The sequence below is a fragment of the Gymnogyps californianus genome, chromosome 8 (assembly GCF_018139145.2).
Source record: "Gymnogyps californianus isolate 813 chromosome 8, ASM1813914v2, whole genome shotgun sequence".
In the NCBI taxonomy this organism is placed as follows: domain Eukaryota; kingdom Metazoa; phylum Chordata; class Aves; order Accipitriformes; family Cathartidae; genus Gymnogyps; species Gymnogyps californianus.
The window spans coordinates 5562717-5587339 of record NC_059478.1 but is presented as its reverse complement, the minus strand read 5'-3'; the positions used below and the strand labels follow the sequence as shown (position 1 = coordinate 5587339).

Here is a 24623-nt window from a genome sequence, read left to right as displayed (position 1 = left end):
CCACCAGTTGCCATCTTCACCCTCGGTGAGCAAAAGCTCAACGTGAGCTGTTAACAAGGTGTGGCAAAGTCACACTGTGGAAGGAGCAGGGGAAGCAGCCGTTGCTCTGCGTTGGCACCACCCTCCAGGGAAAACATAGCCATACATAAGCCAGGACCTACGCAGCCCTGGGACTGCTAGCAGGTACATGAAACTCAGTGACGACACCACTACTCCAGCATAAAAACTGGGAAGGATAAAAAGTATACAACTGCTCCCCCCACCTTGGCTAAAATATTTACACTTACTACATATTTTAGATTTTTCTATAAAGGGCACTAGCGTGCCAGGCCAAGCCTTTTGTCTTTACTGGTTTAAAAGCCAAAATCCTTCTTTGGTGTTTTGGAAAATACATTATCAACTTGACTGCATCCATAATTCAAGCTTTTTCTGTAACAGGCACTTTTTAATGCCATTTCCAACAGTACCACAAAGAGGGCAGATTCCAGGAGCAGGGAACTCCAGGAAGATCAAGAATATCTTGTCGACACAGTTTGCAGAACTAGAATCTTTGAAATTAGCAGGGTTGGAAAAGCGTCTACTTAATTTTGGGGAGAAAAAGTTTGAAGTTTGACAGCTCCTCTCCCTCCCATCCCCAGACAATTTAGCAATGATTCATTACAATTTTAAAATTTAATTTTTTAAAAATAAAATCCTTTAGGAAGAAAAAACATGTATTCAAGTCACAATGGCTGTTCTCTAACTTCAGCCTTTTTGCAGACACCTTAGGGGATAAAAAGTAAAATAGTCACTTATAGTAAGAATAGTTCTTCAAAATACACTCCTCCCCAATAACAAAATTCAGTTTGGAGACATACAAAACCCATAGGTGTAAAAACAGACTTTCTGAATAGCAGCCATGTTTCTGCATTACGTGCAATTGTCTCCATTCATTTCCCTGCTATCAAAACATGGGTTGTACAGGATGAAGAGACTGTAGCTCCTTCAGCAATAAAATTCCCACTCGCAGTGAGTCCTACCTAGTGAAGGCGGAGGAAGGTGGAGTGTGGAATTCATGAAAACAATACACCACTAAGAAGCAGACACTGCAGATAAGAAACTTGGGTTTGGGGTCTAGTTTTGTTTTGTTTTTTTTTTTTTTTTCTTCCTTCAAACGTTTGACCACAGAGCTTTACTCTCAGTGATAAGCAAGCAATACTTTCAAAATCAGGCTATGGAACGTTTCAACAAAAAGGTAAAGCCAGATGCTTGCACACAAACATGCAGAGAACAATTTACAAAACTTAGAAGGCAAGCAAAGTGTCGAGCCCTCATTAACTGTTCTTCAATATAAACTGAAGGGTCCTCATTTGCTGCCTTGCTGCCTGTTAGTAAATCCAAGTTATGGCTATTAAATGGTAAAGCGCATCTGTTCCTCTAGTGTGCATACCCCTCCCACCATTTGAATGTAGCTACACAAGCAACCAATTCAACACAACTGAGGTCAAACTTCCCAGGCAGGCAGGATGGGAATGGGTGGGGAACCTCCTCAAGCAGATCAGCCAATGAACAAAAACCTTCTTCATATGCAACAGATTTGCTTTAGGTTTTTTCCTGTCCTCAGGGCTTGTTCCTGTCTCTTCCCAAAGATTTCCATCCAGTTTTGCTGGATGCCAAATCACATAATACAGTACTAATCTTTTAATTAAGGAAGTAGAAACATCTGTTTCGGGTGGTACGCTGGGAGGTATGGGCAGGGATATAGATAGACAATAACCTACCTCTCAAAAATCAAGTGTTTACATTTTACTTACACTGTATAGCCTAATCAAAGAGAAAAATATAAAATGAAAGGGAAATATATATGAAAATGAAAGCCTTAAGTCACCCTAAGTAAGAACTTGGGACTGGACACATAGATGACTTTGTTCTGATGAAAAAATGACATAAGCTATCTCCAGTCACGGGATCCATCTTATTGACTGAACAGTGTTACATGTGAGCCAGAAGTATGGAGCCTTCATTAGCCAACACTCAGAGGTCTGCAGATCACATCAACAGACCAAACAGACCTGAAAGCTAGGGCTTGATGCAGTCAGGCATAGAAAAGGAAGGCGATATGCCGTCCAGCATGCTGAAAATTGTCTTGAGCACAGGACCCTGCTGTAACCTCACTACTTGCAACTGGTGCATCTGAGACGCCTAATCCCCTGATACAAGTGCCATCTTAAAAGTGACAAGCTTTGTGTTATACAAGTTATTTTGTAATGAGTTACAGTCAGTTATAGCATTTCATACTTACTTGTAATTGTCATCTTCGACAAACTTTTGTAGTTCTTCTATGTACTGAACTGAGTTTAGATATTTTTGGACATGAGGCAACAGAGGAATATCTGGAGAACAGATGACATCCATTATCACTGTACCATTCATTGCTAAGCAGTTATTTTCCAGAAACTATTTAAACAGAATCAGACCTCTTGCCTTTTTATGTGAGATGGAGGTACAAACTACAGTCCCTCCTGATGTTGAAATTTTTGTCCTTCATAGCAATTCTCACGCATTGAGCTGACATCCCCCACATCCATAAAGCCAGGTATGTAACCCCCTAGAGCTGCTCTGCTTATCAGAGCACACATAAGGGAAAAGCGAGAGCACGGCCCTGGCCAAACTGAAGGCCCAAACCTGAGGACTGCTTCACAGCCCACATTCTCATTATACTGAGCTTTCAGTGAAGCCACAATCTTGTGCTAATTCACATTCCACCATCACAAACGCAGCCTTTCGACTTTACTAGAACTTGAAGAGGATTGTGAGGAAGATCACCTTTGAAGAAAAAATACATTATCTGATCTATGAACAGAACTATAAATGTCCCAAAGACAAGCTGAACATATTTTATTATCTCCAGTAAAAGTACTACTCCAAAAGCAATCCTACTATTTTTAGAATTCAGTCATAAAATTATGAAACACAGGGATACAACTTTATAACATACTAGTAAAACTACTGTTAAGTACAATGTATTCCACATTTTTCATCAGAAAATACGTACTGCAAAAATGTGTGTGATGTAAGGAAAGGGCAATTTTATTCTGTCTCCTCACACTGACGCTCTGTCATAACCAACAATACCAGAATAAACCTAGACTTTTGGGCTGAGAGGGTGAGGTAGAGTGTTAATGGCATTCAAATGGGTTGGGCCTTACTTACATTGCATTACAGAAGACAAGTATTAAAGCTTTTAAAGTTGTTCTCTTTAATACTGCAATATTTACACACTAGCTTACCATATTCACATGACTGCTGTAGATCTGAGATAATTCGAAGAATGTTGTTCATTAAATTTGTTCTTTGCTCGCTTTCCAGAATGCTCCCTGTTGATGGGTAGGCAGAGTCAATATACGTCAAGTCTGACAGATAAATACCTGAATAAGATTAGAATGAAAAGTTTCTTTATTTAGTGTCTCACATTTAGCAGAAAAAACTCACAAAACAGTACTTTGAAGAATTTTTGCTTTTATTGACTAACGTGCATGCAGGTTGACAATAGCATTGCCTCAGAACAGTATTTTGGATTTACCTGAGAAATCATTTCGACAAGATCACCGACAGCCTTCAGACCTCAGAGTAAAACAGTAATAACGCTTGGACTTACAGGAAATTACATCACCGTGCCACCCTTGTCTGGGATTGAATTTGCACTCTCCTCAATCACTTAATCCTTAGTTTTGTCAACTTTATCTCAGCTGTATTTGCAGATGCTGAGGGTACGAGTACAGCTAGGTTTCTGTGTGCAAGCTTTCATTCTCCATACGACAAATTGCAGTGGGAGGCAGAGAGGATCCTTTCCTCCCGCATCATACTAGGCATGTATTAGCTGACTTTGTCTTTAACAGTGTCATTATTTCTAAATCTAAAAGTAATTACAAGGACATGCGCAACTACTCATGAACCTAGTCTTCTGCTGTATCACCAATTAATTATTCCCTTGACAAACATGAAGCATACTAAACACACAATGCTAAAATACATAATCAAAATTACTAATGAATTTAGGAAGTCTACTACTTCATTCCTCCAATTCAGCAATTAAAAAAATAACAGAAGGAAAAATCATATTATCTATAACTCTTCAAGCTGAATGGAAACTCAAACTCAACTTGCAGCAGCACGGGAAAAGTTAACTAGGCAAAAAGCGCGCTCAGATTGAAATGGGGTACGAATCCTGCAGTTCGTATTAATCACAACTCCAAAGACCCAACAGCCTTATAGATAAGTCTCTTCAAGTCTTCTACCTGCTTTCTTCCCCACCACCATTGTAACCTTACTACTCTTTCAATCCCTTCATCATGTAGAGAGGAAAATCCTCCTCCTTACATAGTAATGCTGTAGATAAATAGCTTATTTTAATTCTAAATGCAACTCCATTTCTTGTACTTCACCCAAAGACTAATCATTTGTCTCAACTAAATGAAACATATCCTGACCAACTGTGCTATTAAAAGGAATTGCTCTTCATCCCCTGCATCTTCCACAAGACATTAAAATAATAAAAAAAAAATATACAAACTTAAATAATATTTTTAAGAAACTTATTTCAGTAACAGGGAGTTTCCAAAATTATATTTTGCTTCACCTCTCAGCCTTGTATAACCAAAATCATAACAAGAAGTTTGGCTTTACAGGTGGAAGACTATTAATATAACCTCACAAGAACAGCAGTTGTGTTTGTATAGCACCTAACCAGTACAGTCCTCAAATGTGAGTTGGGAAACTCTGGGCATCACTCCAAAATCAATACATACACACGCGTGTGTGCACACAAACAGAAACAAATTAAAATACTTGTGGTTGAAAGGTGACATATAAAAAAGTGAATAAAAAGGTATTACACATGACCTGATATACTACTAAATTTCTCAATTTTCTATTCTGCTAGAATCAGTTTATTAAAAAATAGAAAGGCTAATCAGAAACATCAGATAGTGACATTTAATTGCTATGCTCTCTAGACTGCATAAGCTGTCCCAAACCTAACTTTGCTAAGCAACGTCCAAACAGGCCTTAAAAATCCCAAACCTGCACAGCCTTCCACAGAAAGAAGTAAACCATGCTTAATAATCATAATTAAGGAAATTCACTATGAACAGGCACCTGCAATATTATGCAGGATTTTATAAACCAATGTATTTGTAGGATTATCTTTCTGAATGACTTGCTCAATTAAGCACTGATTTTTTTTCTTTTAGCTAAATCAAGAACTCTTCTGTAGAGAGCTGTTCTCTGAACTTATTCAATGCATTTCTATGAAGTCTAAAATAATTTTGAAAGCATACTAGGGTAATTCTCTTTCAAATGTAATTGGCACGTCCTTTGTGAAGAAACCAAAAAGATCAATGAAAGCAAATCGAATGCACTTAAGCGCTGGCTGACTACTGACAGAACTAAAAACAGTATTCTGCATTCCTCACAGAGCATAATCTCTGTGGCTTTTGCTACTTCTAACACCAGTCAGATGTTATCAAATATTCTGATACCTACCCAAAACCATCACACACACAGTTTTAACATTTTCCACATGTATCGGAGACTTCATGTGTTTAACAACTGGAACTGTTTCTTATTAAGTGAATGTCAAGAATTGAATGCGACATTCTGTTGAACATTCTTCTAGACTATAAATGGTTCATTTTTCCTGTTGTATCCAGCCAGGCTGCCCCTTTTATTCCCAGCAACACAAATCGAGTTTTATCAGCCTGAAAGAATCTTTATTCTAAATGAAGCCCAGTACTGTAATAACTTGAAAGGCATCTTTAGGCAGCGTAGTAAAAATGTTTGATTTGTAATTGCCTGCTGAACTCTTGCACAGTCTGTTGCCATATGGTACCCTCCCTTCTGCTGGCAAACAATCTTTCCTTGTTCCTAACTTCTCAGCCTCCCTACCCCCTCCTTTTCTGGAGGGTATGGATAGGAAATCCGAAGGAGGAGTTTCTTCTGCTCTCAGTGTGTTCGCGGTGACATCATAGGTGGGCTGAACGTCTAAGTCGAGTGTGTGTTTGTTTAAAAAAAAAAAACTGTCCAAAAGTGATGTATATGGAATCTGGGTCAGCTGTAGCTGGTTAGTGCACTTCTGCATGTGAGAATAAAACACTGCAGTTTCAAAAAACATTTCTTTCTGTCTTTTGGAATAACACATACTGGAACATTACTTTTTTCTTTTTTTTTTTTAATGATTAGTTAGCTTGGTTATCGTATGGAGAAACCCAATTCCTCAGTACAGCTTGGATCTAACAGAGAAAGACAAAAGCAGTTTTCAACTCCAACTGCAGATTAACAATCCACAGCATCGGGTAATATAGGAAGAAAAAGCAATCTGGCCTCTGGATTTTCCATCTACCACAGAAGCAAAACAGCTGGAAGATTTTTTTTCTTGGTAAGTTTTAAAGTTATTCTTACTTGCAAGCTTAATTTTGGCTATTTGTGAACTCTACATACATCTCCCTCAACATACAATTGTGAAGAAACGCATCTCTCAGATTGAGAAAAGTTTGACAGCTAAAATATAAAACTCACTTTTGTGGCATTTGGTAGACTTTGGAAACTTGGAAAGAATTAAAAAGGACTCTGCATAAGAGCAGAGACTAACTCATTCCAGTTGTAAGGATGAACAATTTTCAGTTGTTTAGCTGTAAAATCCTCTGTAGATTTTGTTATCTACAGTTACAGAAAATTAGTATGACCAGATTCTTTGCTAAGCATGTAATTTGGGTATTGTGAACTTATTAATGTGAAATTCTGATCCTACCAGAAAGCAAGAGCCAAAAATCCTATCGATTTCAGGGAAGCTGGATTTCACCCAACACCAGAGCATAGACCTAGCATTACTAGAACTAGAAAATGGATACCTCAATAAAACCACTGTAAAAAATCCCAAGTAAATCAATGCACATCTGTAAGTAGCAATCATTGTATATTGTTTCAACTAAATTTTTATCTATGGAACTTCTGAGCAGTAGAAGTAGTCCGAGTTGTACAACCAACCAAGAAACCCGAGTCATACATTGATTCAAAATATAATCAAGTCTGTAGCACAAACAACTGTGCAGCTGAAAATCCAAAGACATTGCTGCAACAGGCATTAATCCCTTCCTTTAACAATCTGTGGAACGATGGGGAAGTTAATTGTACCTCAATTGAACAGCAGTTTGTTTCTAAATAAAGATTCATTTCATAAACATGAAATGCAACATACAAGGCAATACTACATTAAGTGGAAAATAGAGGGTTTTGTTACAGTTCTTCCTTGGGGGAGGGAGGGAGGGGGAAGGATGCAGTTGCAAGTCAACGATTAAAACAAGAAAGTTGTTTACAAACAGAAGACAAAAGTACAGATAAAAAACCAAAAAAGAGTTGCTAATACATAATTTTCTACTTTTTGCCTTTCTTCAAGCTGACTTGGAAATTAAAATACGGTAAATAATCCAGAACAATGGAAAAGAATTTAAATTACGTATTTGTATTAACAAACTCTCAGAAATGTCTGACACATTAAGAGAGAATGAAGGGGGTGATGCTAAAAGAAGAGACAAAGTGTTACAGAAAGCAAACTTAATTAAGATTTAGTAGCTATGGGAGGAAAGAAGTCTGAAGCAGTCTTGACAAACAAGAAAGATGGATCCTTTCCAAGTTCTTGAGCCCTTTTTCTTACTATCCTTTTGTGCTTCTTTACATATTAAAGAGAACAATCTAAACAACAACAAAAAAACCCCATTTGAAGCCTACATTGTGTGCTTTGGACACCAGTCTCCATTCATTCACGATTAGCCAAGGTTTTGATTTACACTGCTTAGAAGAATTCCTAAATCTTTCACAAATGAAAACAGCTGAGTCAATAATTTTAAAGCAATAAACTGGCTCTGTGCAAGGTTTTAACTCTCTCTCCTTTGCCGACTTCCAACTTTAGAGTTCAAATTTTGAAATGTTTACTTTAAAACAAATAATGGAATACTAATATTATGCTGTTGCCACAAGAATGATCTGAAGTATGATGGAAAAATATGCCATTTAAAGTTTTACAGAAATTTACTTCAAAGAATGGAAGTTCTGAACCTTTAAACTTTTGCCAGCAACTACATGGCTTTATCAGGTCTTAATTATTGTTTTAGTGGGCTTAGTTTGGTTTTTGTAACATGCCCTATTAGTCTGGTCCTTAAAATTTATACACCAATGAATGAAGCAAAATTTCCTATAGCAAACATCACTAGATGCTTAATGTCTTCAGTATCTGTTTTACAGAGAATTCTGGAGCCCCTAAATAACACATTTCCAAATGCAAAATGCACCACTCCATTGTACCTCCTTGTTAAAATGGTGCAAACACACACAATGGCTGCAAACAAATGTAAAGGAACCCTCACATAAAAAAACTTCACCAAAAAATCTGGAAATCTTATGATATTTTGCTGTGTTTTCAGAATATCTAGTATGACAAGATTTACAAATCTCTTCTGCAGAGAATTTCTAAGAATCTCTAATTTTTAGAAGTGATACATTTTCAATGACTACTTCGAAAACCCCTGAAGATTTTTAGATTGCCTTTCCTAAAAGGAATCAGATTCCCGTTAATCTCAGAGCAGCAGAATTCTGTGACTCAATACATCATGTATCTGACTAACAAAAACCAAGAACGTATTATTCCTGGATCCCAGTCAATACAATTGAAAGTAATCCTGTTATTTCAGCAGAGGCAGAGTGACCTGCTGGAAAAGCGCTTGTTTATATAGGGGAAAGTAACTTACTGAAGTACACAGATAAATCAAAAATCCATGTGAACATTTCTTCTATAATAAGAGTGTTTTCCCCACATCAGTATTACTTCTAACGTTATGGACCCAGTTTTAAGCTAAAAAAACCCACAAAAATCTCCACTTATTCTGTGTAGACACATGGGAACATAGATGGTTCTATTGAGTTTAGCTGCTTAGACAAAGCTTAACAGAAAATGAAGTATGTGTAACATCAATAACAAAGCTTTCAGATTAACTGGTACCATGTTCAGAGGATCTTTATTCTCAGTATTATCATTTACTTTCTCAAAAAACCCTGTCTGTTTCTCTTCCTGTTTTACACGCTTATAAATGGAGGTTTATAAGAGAGGGCACCATTGGTATTTATCATTTGACCATATTCTTTTAATAAATATCCTGAATAAAGATATGTACTGATACCGCGCTTTCCATACAAAGGGAATCCTGTATTCACATTTACCTGCAACACTTCCATTACATTCAGTCGTAACAACCTACACTGCCCAGGGAGAAGCAGTCTTCGCCAGCTCTGAAAGAACAGATTCTAATTTGTGTTGTGGGTCTCCAAATTCTACATCCTGGTGAACTTGAGAGTCACAGCAGTACAACAAAGAACAAATAGTTTGTTGTGTAGAAAGTTAAAAAAATGCCAAATATATACTAGCTTCCACACTTCCTCATCCCTGCAACTCTAATATTTGTAACTGATACAATATTTTGGGGGGTAACACAGCCCATGTTACAGTAGTTTCTCAGTGAAAGTTAAAAATAGTAGTTAATGGTTTATTTTGCTCTTTTAAATTGGAATTTTGTTCCTTTAAATACTTTTAAAAGTAATAAATCAAAGACTAATTTTGGAAACAAGTTTTTTTTGCATGGGGATCAGTCTGGAAAAAGAAAGAAACCAGAAGAAAAGGAATGGCATTAAATGTAAAATGGTATCGAAGCCCTATCCACAGCTCTGAGTATTTCTGACAAGATGATGATGAAGTTTGTGTTGCTATGAATAGCTGCACATTTTCTCCTGTAGAAGCAATAAAACATCAGCATGCCAGAACATACGTAACACAACTTCTACAGAAATCTGAGACCCAAAACTGGGTGACACAGAAACACGACAGAACCAAGTGAAGTGACAGTCTATTCTAATTTAAAAAACATGACAATTCATAAAGAGTTAAATAACGTATTTTAAAGCAATGTGGTCTGTAACCGTGGTCTCTCTTGCTTATTTTCCAAGGTCTGCATTCAGGTATTTCAGCAGCCCCACTCACTACAAGCAACTCCAGACTTGCAGGAATGGTTTGAGACTGTGGTTCTGTCTAAACTGATCCCTGAGCCTCAACCGCTTCATCTCATAACAGTTATGACACTACCTAAACACCTAAACCTGGGAATCTGTGACATAATGGGTCTGATTAAAAAACCCTAAAACTATTTCCCAACTCTATGATTTGTCATTTTTAGGTCTTACATATTAGGCTATCATTCTGCAATATTTTGGATAAACAGTTTATATTTTTTTAAGCTGCTTGCCCAGAACATCAGGAAACTTCTGAAACAGTATTTTCATTTCCTTCTAAGCTGATTAAAACTCCAGGTAAATATCTTACTCAGAACCTATTCTTGTATAACAAGTTAGGCATTAAGCTGCTCAAACATTCCAAGCAACATCATAAGATGTTTAATTTTTTTCAACATCAAAATTTCCATGGAAGCATATATGTTGCCTACCAGGTAGATTCTCAGAAGGAACTCATCCCTGCTTATCTGAATGTCTCAGTTTAATACAAGACGTTTGAATTATTTCAAAGTTCTAGGGCATAATCTTATGCAGCTGCTGCATTTGGTTTTGCTGTATTAGACCATTTAATTCATTTTATGGTCTGACAGCACATATATAGACACAGAACCTCTAACTAACACATAAGTGTAAAAGTTCAAAATGAACACATATAATATCAAAAGAAATGTGGAAAGCAGGCTGCAGTAGATACATGGTCAGAAAGTGGGCTGCATTGCAAAATGTTTGGTTTTGAAAGATTCATTTAAGTTTTAATGTATTTCAGGGAAAAAATGTGCTGCTGTGGGGAAAACCCCCTGCCATTCATTATTTAAGTAACTGTATAGGGTCTTTAAAAACTACCAAGAACTAAAGTGTTATTCACCTTTTTGGACTATGAAGTAGCTATTATATACTGTGAAAATAGTAAAATACTGAACGTGTACTATGGCTCCATCCTTAACCATATGCCATGAAGTCACTTTCCCTGTATGTACAAACACTGAACATAAAAGTACTGAAAAATAATTTAGGAGATGTGAAGAGGTTTCAAACTTCAGACAATTAGTTCAGCTCATCCTTGTCAAGTTAGAAACCACACACAGACCTGTTTCCCTTGCGTTTACCACGATTCATGTGAAAATTTAACCTAATGAACTTACAACTCTGAGCACTATTCAAGTGATTAATATTTTAAATGTCTGAAATTACCAAAGAAAAACACACAACTAGCCCTGGAGAAAAGTGATACTTTTTCCTACTTTTTAAAAAAAAAATTTTTTTAAACAGAAGTTACACTTTCAGCAAAGAAATATTAACAAAACTTTTAACCAAGTTCTGGCTTTGAAAAAAATACTTACTAGTAGACATCAAAATACTTATTACTACATACTAACAGTAAAACATACAGAAATAATTTTTTAAATATAAACTTTCTCAAACTTTTATGTACTCCTTCGATTTATGTAGTGTAAGAAATGATTTTCAGTATGTGTTAAAAGCAAGTGTTTTCTTCCCCTCCCAGAAGCAGGGCTTGCAATACAACTGTCAGCCAAAGAAGTTATTTTTTAGGCAACAGTGGAACATTTGATCAAGATTCCTAGATATAATTCCTGACTGCATGCACAGCATGATTGGAAGTTTGTAAGTACTGCTCTTAGTGAAGCCAAAAAATAAAGACTTGCTATGTTTACTCTGAGGTTGAGCAGACATCATTTCTAGCAATTATATTAAAGCCAGTGACAGAACTGGGAGAAGTGACCTGACACAAAAGCCACCTTATCATTTGTAAATGTGAATGTAAAGGAAGCAGCACAGGTCTGCTTCTCCTTCAGGGTGACTGTTTCAGGATTGCCAAATCCACTTAAACTTGAACTTGGCAGGAAGAGCATGAAAGTGAGCTTTCTCTGGTTTTACTTTGTTGCTCCTTGTAACTATACAAAGGCCACTGTACAAAGCCTTGTAAAACCACTAGTAGTAGTCTGGAAAGGAAAGTCAGATCAACAACTGAGATAAGAAGAGTGATCTGCTTGACAAAGCAAACAGAACATGAAAAAGGAGTTTTTTTCCCCAATTTAAGTGCTACCTTTGTTTATCATCTCAAATATTTAAAAAATAAAGTTAAAAAACAGGTGTCTCAAAACATTCTTGGATTTTTATCACTGCATTTTAATTCTTTACACAAAGTTAAAAGAAATACATTATTTTCTTTAAAGGGTGAAACACTTCAGTATGGTATTTATAGTGATAACACACCTGATACTTCAGTGTTACTTGGATAAAAATGTTCTCAAAGATACAAAAATAGCGTGGCAACAATTTTAAATGTTCGTCTCAAAAGGCAACTAAGCAGGGACACACATGCAGAGCAAACAGCGTTATAGGCTTTCCTTACAAATTTGAAGTTACTTGACTATGTAATTTTCAATGTTTAAGACAAATATCTTATGCTAATCTCCTGCCTAACACTAATGTCCAAAAAGAGTGTTAGATATGTGTGTATTTTTCAAGTCTACTTGTCCTGCTTTCAGCTAGGATAGAGTTAATTTTCTTCTTAGTAGCTGGTACAGTGCTGTGTTTTGGATTTAGTGTGAGAGTACTGTTGATAACACTCTGATGTTTTAGTTGTTGCTAAGTAGTGCTTATGCTAAGTTCAGGATTTTTCAGCTTCCCATGCTCTGCCAGCAAGCAGGTGCACAAGAAGCTGGGAGGGAGCATGGTCAGGACAGCTGACCCGAACTAGCCAAAGGGATATTCCATACCATAGAACGTCATGCTCAGTGTATAAACTGGGGGGAGTTGGCCAGGAGGGGCGGATTGCGGCTCTGGCATCGGTCAGCGGGTGGTGAGGAACTGCACTGTGCATCACTTGTCTTTTCTTGGGTTTTATTTCCCTCTCTTTTCTTTGTTACATTCCTTTTCATTACAACTATTATTATTATTATATTTTATTATTGTTAGTATTAGATGTTAGTATTATATTTTATTTTACTTTATTTATTAAACTGCTCTTCTCTCAACCCACGAGTTTTACTTTTTTTCCTGATTCTCCTCCCCATCCCACTGGGAAGCAGGGAGGAGTGAGCGAGCGGCCGCGTGGTGCTTAGTTGCTGGCTGGGGTTAAACCACGACACTACCATATCTGTGTATATATAACTTTGAAAAATGTGTGTATATATGAATAGGTACATATATAGTATTTAACAAATTATACATCTATATATACATATATAAAGCTAAAAGGACCAGAAAGGCTTATATAATCCAAATTCCAAAATTTATATATTTTTGAAAATACTATCACTCTGTCTCCCTACTTCCCTTCCACGAAGATGTTCTGCAAGCACTCTGTATGTTCTATAACCTTGTGCATTTAATTGTAGTGAGTACAGATCTAAGCAGTCAAATTAATAATGAAAGCATAATACATAATCTAAGCAGAACATTATTTCTGAAAATTTATCCATCGCAACAACTTTTCTACTAAACCCAGTATCTAAATTTTAGGGTTTGCTGCTCAAAATGGAAAACTATTCTTTGAAGCTAATCTAATGGAATCTAACTCCAAGTAACATATTCCAAAGACTTGTCTACGTACATGTAACCATGGCAAACCCATCAGTTTAGGCAGTTTAAGCAGTACAGGAGCCTTAGTTACGGCTCTAATTTAATGATTTTATCTTTTATCTGTTCAATAGTCTCTTCTGACAGTCATCATACTTGCTTTAAAATGAAGATATTTAAATGGACTTTGGGTGTACTGTTGTTCCTGCTGTTGTCTATTGGGCGCTGTACAGAACAATCTACGCCTAATAAAACATCCCAACGGAGGCACCCTCGTTCAGCAGACGGCGGAGAGGAAGGGAAGAAATGTGGTTACACATTCTTGGTCCCGGAACAAAAAATCACAGGGCCAATTTGCGTGAATACTAATGCACCAGGCACTGGTAACAGAAAAGACGAAGTCACAAGAATGGACATAGAGAACTTGAAGGATGTGCTGTCCAAGCAAAAGCGGGAGATTGACATTTTGCAATTGGTAGTGGATGTGGATGGAAACATTGTGAATGAAGTAAAATTACTGAGGAAAGAAAGTCGTAACATGAACTCTCGGGTCACCCAACTCTACATGCAACTCTTGCATGAGATAATTCGAAAGCGCGATAACTCACTTGAGCTTTCCCAACTGGAAAACAAAGTCCTCAATGTTACAACAGAAATGTTGAAGATGGCAACAAAATACAAAGAGCTTGAAGTAAAATATGCAGCACTAACTGATCTTGTAAATAATCAGTCTGTGACTATCTCGCTGCTGGAAGAGCAGTGCTTGAGAATCTTCTCACGACAGGACACCCATGGGTCTCCACCTCTTGTTCAAGTCGTGCCACAGCACATTCCTAACAGCCAGCCATACACGCCCGTTCTTCTGGGAGGTAACGAGATACAGCGAGACCCCAGTTACCCTAGAGACAGAGATGTAAGGCCACCACCTGATCCAGCTACTTCTCCTACAAAGAGTCCTTTCAGAGTACCACCACTGGCTTTAATTAATGAGGGTGAGTTACCTATCACTATTTATCTAACCTGAGATTTCTCTATTTCAGAAGGAAACTGTCCTGGCTATAGAAATAGAATGAAGAATTTAAAGTATCTGGTACAGCTAGCCCTTGCTCCTGATTCTGAGTTTCTCCGTCCCTCCCTCCCCCGCCAAGGAAAGCTTTAGTTTGCCAAATAGTCTAATTCTTAAGCTATAGCTGCATAAGAGGAATTTGTTGAAATAGTTGATACTCAGAAATTAAAATCTGAAGAATTTACGCCTCTGAGTCACAAAGTATTGGGCTTTCTGTCTCCAGCTGGGTTAGAGTTATGGGAATGAAAATTCAATATTAGCATACACTTTCTAGTATTTAGCCCTGTTTCTCTGAAGATGCCGACCAGCTACATGTTACAGTAACTGGCAATGGTGAAAAAGAGAAGCTAATTCATCTTAAAAAATGACGTAATTTTAAGTAGTTGTCCTTTATACTTACACATATACATTTGCCAGAAGTTAATGCTGCTAGAAGAATTTTACTCCTCCTATTCTGAGCTGCTTTAAAATGAACATCTAAATCCACCAACACAGTTGTGCAATAAGTCTCTAAGTGGTTGAAATATTCAAGAGAGTAAGATAAGTTTGAAAGGATAATTGAATCAAGGCTGGATACAATTAGATGCACTCAGCTTTGAAAATTTAAAATGAGTAACTACATTCCCAGTAATCTGATGTCAGTAGGGGATGGCAAGTTAAACTAATACCACAAACATTATGAAAATACATTCAGGAGACTGTATCACATCTTCATGTGTCACATTCTTCAGGTCATTAGATAAATTCATTTATCACTAGAAACAAAACTAGTGACAAGAAAATTAACTACCTCTGAGCTGTCCTGAATTCTACCATGATTCTCACTTCATTAAAATTTTGACAGAATAGCGATAAAAAAATTTTAAGGATTCAGAAAAACAAGTTTTTCTCAGGCATCCATGCAAGCGCTTGCTCTTGGCTTCTGTTAGCTTGCAGAGCAAAAAGGTTTGGTTGGAGGTTTTTTTGCTTTCAAATTGCCTTTAGTCACAGTTGGAAGTTCAACTTGGTTCCTAAGATGAAGACAAACATTTATTTGTGACTGTTCTACAGCATTACAAACAACTAGCTGCTGATGTAAAGAACAACTATTTTTATTCAGGGTCTGCAGAAAATTCAGGCACAAGCCCAAGTAAAATGCCAGATGTCATGAGAATTTAAATTGCACATCATAACACAAAGAAAACAGCTAATATAAATGCATTACATTAATGTCTGGTCAGACAGCAAAAGTATAATTCTAAAAAACAGCGACTTCCTGTTTCCCAGAAAGCCCATGCTTCAAGGTTTTGTTATAAATGCATCTTTTTCTCTCTCAATACATGCCTGCTGTACATACAAAATGAAGCAACAGCACTAAATATTTTCCTCTAAATTATCTACCATGGTTTTCACTAACCCCTTTACCCCTAAAAGTTCCAAGTTTGAATTCATTTTTGCAAGGGAACACAAAGAAATCTTAGGAAATTTATTTTAACACTATTGAACTTCCTTTATTTAATACTAGATCCTTGAGTTTGAAGTTTAAGTGTTTCTTGCAGTGCCTTGGGAAAATGAGAGTTGAGAACTGCTACAGCTGGTAGAGCATCAATCATCAAAACCAACACTTCTAAATTGCAACACAAACCCCAGTTGTTATCTCTGATTTTTTGAATTAATGTACGCATATTTAATGGTGCACAGAACCAAAATTGTCTATGTCATAGAAAAATGAACTTTCCAGTTAAAAGATCATGACTATTTATAATGTATAAGATGTCAAAAAAGACCAATGAAAACCAAACAGTCCCATTTAGAAACAGGCCTGCCAAAGACTTGGTTATGACAGAGTAAACAACTGGCAAACAAGTAGGAAGTTTCTCCTACTGTATCTGATGAAGTTGTACCTAACATACTTGGCACGCAGTGGAAGTTTACAGAAGGGTCAATGTGCATCTTAACATTGTGGGTGGAGAGTAAAATTCAAAATATATGGGGAACAGAAGGATGAGATCGTATTTTCTCAGGAGTATTTTGGTTAATTTGTATTAAAATTGCTCTAAAAATTGAGGAAGAATAAAGTTCCTGTGAATTATAGCTTTCACAATTATCTTAATCCTTGGAATAATAACCAGTGTCCCCAAATTTTACTGCCACTATGTTGCAAAAAGTAGCTTCAAGTAGACAGAGTACTTGAAAATTACACCCCCACTCCCACCCCACCCCCCCAGCTGCTAATACCTCTCAGTTTTATTTTGGAATTTTGCTCTACTATTGCCCAAAAAAATCCTCTATAGGAAGCTTACACAAGCATGGCTTCTGTATCATCCACTCCAGATAACATTTGGCATCTTAAAATAGGATTCAGCCATCATTTTATTAAGCTTCCAACTTAAAATATTTCATCACTTTCCTTCTCTACTACATCTAATTTACAATAGAATATGATCTGTACTAAATCATACATCTAAACCACAATTTTAGAAGTGAAATATTTAACAGATCATCTTCTCAGAGTATTTCTAACTTATAACTAATTGTCTCAACAAGTTAGTGTACACAGACTGTTACAAAAGACTAGATATGCATGAGATACTTATTCCTTACATAGATAAGAAGATTTCAAACAGAATAATTATGCTTTTTTCATTAGCCAGAGCCTCCACTCACGCCAGCACTGTGGAGAATCTTACACTGTTTCACAAATCTCAGCATTTTCACTGAACAAGAAATGGATCAGTTCTTATACCGTGAACTTAAAACAATTCTCAAAAAAGATTCAAGGCTATACACCAAAAGTTACGGGATTGGTTGGATTTCCTTACACAAAGAGCAGAAGTCTGTTATCTCTACTACAACATTAACTTACGATAAGCACATAGACAAATCTGAGCATCAAAAAGCAGACAAGTTGCATCCTGTGACCTTAATGCCAGCTGAATTTCAGAAGTGATCAAAGTGTATTATATGAACAGACTAGTACAATTCTGTCTGCCTTAAAAGCTACTTAAAACCACTCTGAACATCTGCTTGGGTGCTCAATTCCTCCTCCAGTAGAAATCACGTGAAATAATACACAGCAGACCTAACTGAGCTATTCTTAATATTCAATTAACATTACAAAAAATACTACTTGTCTGTTTACACTTTTTCTAATGCAATAATTGCTTTACAATAATACTTCTAGAACAACCTCCCTGTTCAGTTGTACAGCACCCAAATTTACTTTAGACAGTTCAAGGAAAGGGAATGAGACCCAACTTAGCCCCGGAAATTATCTATCCACTGGACAAACTTTGCAATGTGCACAGTCTACATGGAAATTTTAATTGTAAATAAGAGAAAAAGCACTCATATACCACAGCTACAGTATTTCTTTCCTAAGCTACTACTGCATGCACTGCAAGAACGACAAAAACATCGTCAGATACTGACAGTACAGTATGCAGCAGTACTTACAACGACGGCTCAATGTCTGCAGCATTCTTGGTAGCACTGTCACAGCCAGAAGCTCCAAGTAGTCACCTTCATTAGATAGACAAGCTTTTTGCACTCTAATTAATATGAAATGCTTTATTAATTTCTTGCTAATTACACACTTATCCAACTGGCAACTACTGCTTTAAAATCTAAAAAAAGGACCACTTTCAATTTGCTTTTGTCACGCAACCTTAATCTGCAATGAAGGTCACTTTCACTCGACCTCTACTTTTGATTAAAGAATAACCTCAACGACCGTCTTCTATGCTTCTTTGCACATTAGCTTCTTCTGTGACTGATGAGTTTTCTCTGAACTTCCAAGTAGATTTGAGAAAATGAGCCTTCTAAAATGAGAGGAAAGCTGTAGATAATTTACTTTCAGATTTACTGAGTATGAGTTTTCAAATATATTTAGGGCACCCACCACTAACTAGCCATCAGAACATATCCTGCTTTTCATTAGTAAATAACCAGTCTCTCTAAATCAACTGAAGTAATGACACATAAATCCTTTTCTAAAAAGTAGAAAATAAAAATATTACCAAAAATTGAAAGGCAAACTAGGCAAAGTTTTCAGAGATATGTAAGCTGTGTGCTTCTTACAGAGCAAGCAGCTGCTATTCTGTAAGTAGTATTTGTAAAACCACTATTCACATGGTCTAAAATAGAGCTTTCAAGCAGCACTGTCAACAGCAACAGCATTTTTGTAGAATCACAGCCCTGAAAACAAGTATGTGAGCCCTTTTAGCTGCTCAAAAGTCCTTCTCCATTGCTGGCATATTTTCTTCATCAGTATCCATCTACACGTATCACACTAGGATGACACATGAAACTTAAAAAGATTCCTATCCACAGTTAACAGCCTGATCCTAGAACTGGGTAAGTACATAAAGGCAAAAAAGTTATGCAGTGTAAGAATACTCTTTCACTAAACTCCATGTCTGTAGACTTTGGCAGTAAATACTTCTTACAGCAGTTTTCAAACTATTTTTGTATTCAGGTGTGTGTGTGGGGATTGTTTGGGTGTCTTTGGTTTGTTTTGCTTTGTTTTAAACTTCCACCAGTTTCAAATGGGTGCACTAGGACAATGAAGTAAATGGATGTCTACCTTTTGTAACAGTGGTACAGGAGAAAACAGCTAATGAAAATCATAATGCACATCTTGAATATCAAGAGTCAGAGTATAAATCTTTGACACAGTAGTCAAAGTTAAAAACTGGGTGTTGGTAACCAAACCCTATTATCTGTTTAGCAAAATGAAGTGTTTGTTTAAAAAAATATATAGGATATTGACATATTTATTTATATATACACAATTAATCTAAGACAGTAACTTTTTACACTGTTTTCCATGGTAGTTTTACCTTAATTGAAATACTGACTTTCCATTACCATTACAAAATATTCTTGAACAATGTGCACTGCATAGCCAAGCTTGAATGCTTACAGTATTTCTTTTCAAAAAGGTCCATTCAAAGACTGCCAACAAGCCAAGGAAGCTGGGCATTCCAACAGCGGGATTTATATGATCAAACCCGAAAATAGTAATGAGCCAATGCAACTATGGTGTGAGAACAGCCTGGACCCTGGAGGATGGGCAGTTATTCAGAAGAGGACAGATGGATCTGTCAACTTTTTCAGGAACTGGGACAGTTACAAGGTAAATTCTGGAACGCAGAAAATCAGCTGCTTCACTTCAGTGCGGCAGTGACATTATCTGTCGCAATCAAGATGGTGCGAACATTTCCAATGCAGTTCTTCATTGCAAATGGTTGTACTGAATGATAAACACTGAGGAGTTGGAATAGATAGCTGCTTAAGTTAAACAGTGAAATTAATTTTATGACCAAAGATAATTGACAAGAGTGGTCATCCCTCAGAGGCAAACAAATTTCAGTGGGAATGTCCTATTTCACTCAAGACATTATTTAACTTTGTATGAACTAACTTATTGTCTGAAACAGCCTGCATTTGTAATGCACAACACAACAACTGGGGAGACACGTTATTCTAGACAGTGACTGGGAAGTCATTTATTAGCAAGACCTAACTAAACACATGATTTTTATTAACACAGAGAACTACAGTAAGTACTTGAAAAGCTTAATTGTCTCCCTTATGAATAAGCAATCTCAGCCAGTGGAATTATTCATTTAAGCACATTAACAGATTTGCAGGATCAGGGCCTCAACTTAAAAACATTCCTAATAATGAATTTAAGGAAATAATTTCTACCTTTAAAATTAGGTTAGAAATCTGAAGATGTAGGCCTGATGAAGGGAAACACATTCTTGTGTGTTATTGCGATATTATGCACTAGCAAGCATAATGCCTAGGATGACAAACTCATATTGCTTTGGAGTAATTACATGCTAGACAGGCAATTTGAAAATCCATTTGGTTGGGTTTTTTAAATAATAATAATGTGCTGACTTCATACATATAGGACACGGTTTTTCCCTATGATGCTGCGCTCACTTTAAACGGATCTACAATTGCCATGTGCATTGTATCTGAAGAGAGAACTGAGCCACTCAATCAGTAATCTAAAAATAATATCATATATACAAAGGAAATGACAAAAAATTATGACGAAGATTTTCACTTTTTGCATTCTTGGAATTTAATGATTCAAATGTTAATCATTCCTTAGTAGCAGTTATTCAAAGTCTTTACTTCTCAGAAAAGTCGGTGGTTGGTTTTTGGGTTGGTTTTTTTTTTTTTTTAATGTTATAACGCAGTTATAACTGGTGCCTAATACTGGCTCAAGCTTGGGCAAATTTGCACCCAAGAGATTTCTCATTAAATTCCAGTGGCTGAAGATGGTATTCCTATTACCTAACTTCAAGTACTTGAAGGTGCACCTCTGTGACTGGCTTTAAACTAAAGCCCGCACCACTGACAAGAGAGCTGTCTCCCATGCCCACATTTCTACTTCCTTCCCGATCTCTGTGTGGCTGCACAGCTACAATGTTGACGCAAGGGAAGTACTGCAAATGTGGCCATGAGCCAGGAGAAAAGCACCGCTACCATTTTTGGCAGCAGCATGATGCTAGATCAACTTAAGCCACTTGTGAAACTGCAGCTTAAGTTAGGAGCCTAGACTGTTTATCTACTGGAGAGAGACCTCCCCAGAAAGTGATTCGAAGCAGGAAATTAACTGTAGGTCCTACATAATCAACGGCCTGAGAAGGAGGGTAGGAAGACCTCAAAACTAGAAATCATAACGGATAGCTATGGTGGGTGACATACCTACTTTAGCTGCAACACCAAACATTAACAACACTGGTTTACTCAGGGACAGGAAACAGCAGATACGAAATATCACTTCACAGCTACCGTACTGGTAGTCTGTGATCTGAAAGGAAAGATGTCTTTATATTTCATTTCTAATAAATCCAGTAAAGAGCACAGATGAATTATGTGATTAAATTTACAGTAAAAAAAACACACTAGTTGCATTAAAAAGGCAACAAAGAGTTATTTACCTTTAACATTGAGACCGTTGATCCATAAATACCTTTTCCAACCTGGAAATATACCCCCTTAAATTTCATTATTCATACATTCCTACAGATCCCCTTAGCTTTGTCAAGAAATATAGTGTTTCAGTTTCCCTATTCTCTCTCCCCTTATCTTAAAAAGAAGAGGGCATCACAGAAAACAGATAGTTTTGCCACCTTTACTGATTCGGGTAGTACCTCATGTGCCTAGCAGTCCAACTGAGTAAATGGCCAAGTGCAGCAAAATGAAGCATTTAAATGCATGGGCTGAGCAGTCATTCAGAAGCTTAAAGGCTTTCAGTACCCAAGTTCCACTGGTTTATAATACTGATGATGATGAGTGCTTTGACAAGAAAAAACTTAGCTAACATCACCTTCTGATCTTCTTTTGTACAGAAAGGTTTTGGAAACATTGATGGAGAGTACTGGCTGGGACTAGAAAATATTTACATGCTTACCAATCAGGATAATTACAGACTATTGATTGAGTTAGAGGACTGGAGCAATAAGAAAGTCTATGCAGAATACAGCAGTTTCCGCCTGGAGCCTGAAAGCGAATTCTACAGGCTACGCTTAGGAACATACCAAGGAAACGCAGGCGATTCCATGATATGGCATAATGGCAAGCAATTTACAACACTGGACAGAGACAGAGATATGTATTCAGGTAAGGAAACTAGTAAGTATGTGAGAAGTGAATACAGTAGATTCCATTAGTGATATCACCTTTAAAAAAAGAATTAGTACAAAGTAAGTATGTAAATTCTGATAAAACAATTCTATTGAAAGATGCTTCAAATCGATAACGATAAAAATCACGTTGACAGGGCCCCCTTCAAGCCCTGTCAGAAATTCAAATTCTATTACCCTCATTGCAGGCACACCTGAGCAAGCTTTATATTTAGCTCAGTGACATCCTTATCACTTGCATGTGACTCTCTGCAGTCAGAATACCCGTCCAGGCAATTTCTCAGATTAGTGCTGTGGCCACATAACAACAATCACCATGAACTAAAGCCTCTGAACAGCATGAAAGGAACTGCAATTGTGCACAGGCTTAGTTATGTACCAATACGTGAGAAACGGGCAGATCACTTTGTTTCGTTCTCCTTAAAGGACACTTTTTTGTTCATTTCCACTCTCTTCCTCCAGCTTTCCCCTTAAAGCCTTAGCGGTAAAAGAAAGGTTGGAGAGTGTAATACTTCAACTGCTTTTTCTCAGCTGTCAATAACCATAAAGCTGGACAAATCTTGCAAACCCTTAAGCAAGCCTGTAACAGTAAATACACAAGTTACAAGCAACTCTTTGTGGAACTGTGGCCCTGCGTGCTGCTTGGGACTGTATCAACTCACATTGCTTCCACTGAAGTATTTCTAAACAGTACATAATCCGAGTTCCTTGAATGTTAGCTCACGGACAAGCACTGCTGGTAGTCTGAGAAGAGCAGATCTCCTTAGTTTTCAGCTGTCACATTAAAAACCGTGTCAATAATCCCCCCTCCAGGCAATGGTTGCTGTTACAATAGAATTTATAATTCAGGCAGAAGCAGCAATTGATATGACCACAACAGGCTATGAAGCACTTCAAAGTTCCCTCTAAGAATAAGCCAGAATATGCAAGTGTTTGCTAATCTCCATTTCTCTTCTTTAATGTCGAAGTTCACCCATTTCTTTCTGTTCCACAGGAAACTGTGCTCATTTTCACAAAGGCGGCTGGTGGTACAACGCGTGTGCCCACTCTAACCTTAACGGGGTGTGGTACAGAGGAGGCCACTACAGGAGCAAGTATCAGGATGGAATATTTTGGGCTGAGTACCGGGGAGGTTCCTACTCCTTGAAAGCAGTTCAAATGATGATCAGACCTATAGACTGAGGAGGAAAATCCCACAGTGCTCAAGTGATCATGTATAAACTTCTCAGCGCTTGAGTCCCAGAAAAATAAAATATTACTTTTTTATCATTATTTTGCACAATCTGCCCCTGCAAAAAGCAGGTCTACAGTTTTCCTGTCTTTTTTTCCCTGTTGTGTTCCCCTCTCCTTTTTTTAGAAACCTTTTCTACTGTGACAGACGGTGTTTTTTTAAACACACATTCACAAAAGCAGATGTTTGTGCTTGCAAAGCATATTTATCTTGTTCAAGTCCAACATACTTTATGTAAACAGTCATTAAAGCTGGTAAAAAATTCCAGATATATGACAAGATATAAGCTTTTTCACTTAAAAAGCTTATGCTTTTTCAGGTTAGCTCAACTCTTAAATGTAAATATGTGAAATGACATTGTCTTGCTTTAATGTGAAAATTGATTAGTTATTTAACAATTTATTTAAAAATGTTGGTATTACTTTCAATGAAAATCTGACTTCCTATTACTGTTTAAGATTTACTCCAAGAAGCTACACAAAAAATTGAAGACATTCTAGCTTTGCTAGCAGAGAGAGATTTTTGCAACAAATAATTATTTCAAAATGAAGTGATGAATTAAACATAAAATTTCTTAGTGGTGTAGACAATTCCTTAAGATCTACATATCCTACCTTCTGTAAAACACTCAGGCAAAAAGTTCCTAACGTAAGAAAAGAAAAATAATCGTATGAAATTATTGATAAACTTAAGATGACCAAATTGCTCGGTATTTTTTTTCCTTTCAACCTCCGTATTCAAGCATCCTAACTGAACAAATATATTTCTTGATACTTTGAACTTAAATGGCAAAAGAAAAGTCCTGATATTAAAATAATGACTTGACACTTGGACACCCCTCCCCTGCTCCAATTAGGAGTGATGAGGTCTGAGCGAGTGTTCGCACATACTAATTTAGAGAAGGACCAAGTCTCTGAATATTAGAAGTTTTCGTCCAACAGCTTTCTGCTGACATAGTAAAACAAGGATTAGAAATCAGCTCTGAGTCTATTCTCCTTGCCACCCCAAACTTGGACTGCTCTTATGACATACACATTTCCCT

At 36.9% G+C, this 24623-nt stretch overlaps 2 protein-coding genes across 4 annotated transcripts in view; one reads left to right on the top strand and one right to left on the bottom strand.

Annotated features, from left to right (window-relative positions):
* The window catches only part of RALGPS2 (Ral GEF with PH domain and SH3 binding motif 2), a 128572-nt gene that overhangs the window by 37328 nt on the left and 66621 nt on the right, over nt 1-24623 (bottom strand). For 2 of the 3 annotated variants that reach the window (XM_050901450.1, XM_050901453.1), the window contains exons 9-10: nt 3270-3407; nt 2282-2372 (exon numbers count right to left, since the gene is read on the bottom strand). In XM_050901450.1, coding sequence (XP_050757407.1) covers nt 2282-2372; nt 3270-3407 — 229 coding nt within the window. Of the gene's footprint in view, nt 1-2281; nt 2373-3092; nt 3096-3269; nt 3408-24623 lie in introns of all 3 variants that reach the window. The other variant, XM_050901452.1, reaches the window with a different exon arrangement.
* ANGPTL1 (angiopoietin like 1) lies at nt 13787-23532 on the top strand. Its single transcript, XM_050901454.1, has 4 exons — nt 13787-14627; nt 19624-19817; nt 22057-22327; nt 23345-23532. Exons 1-4 carry the CDS (start codon nt 13802-13804, stop codon nt 23530-23532), a joined length of 1479 nt encoding a protein of 492 aa, XP_050757411.1. The 5' UTR covers nt 13787-13801.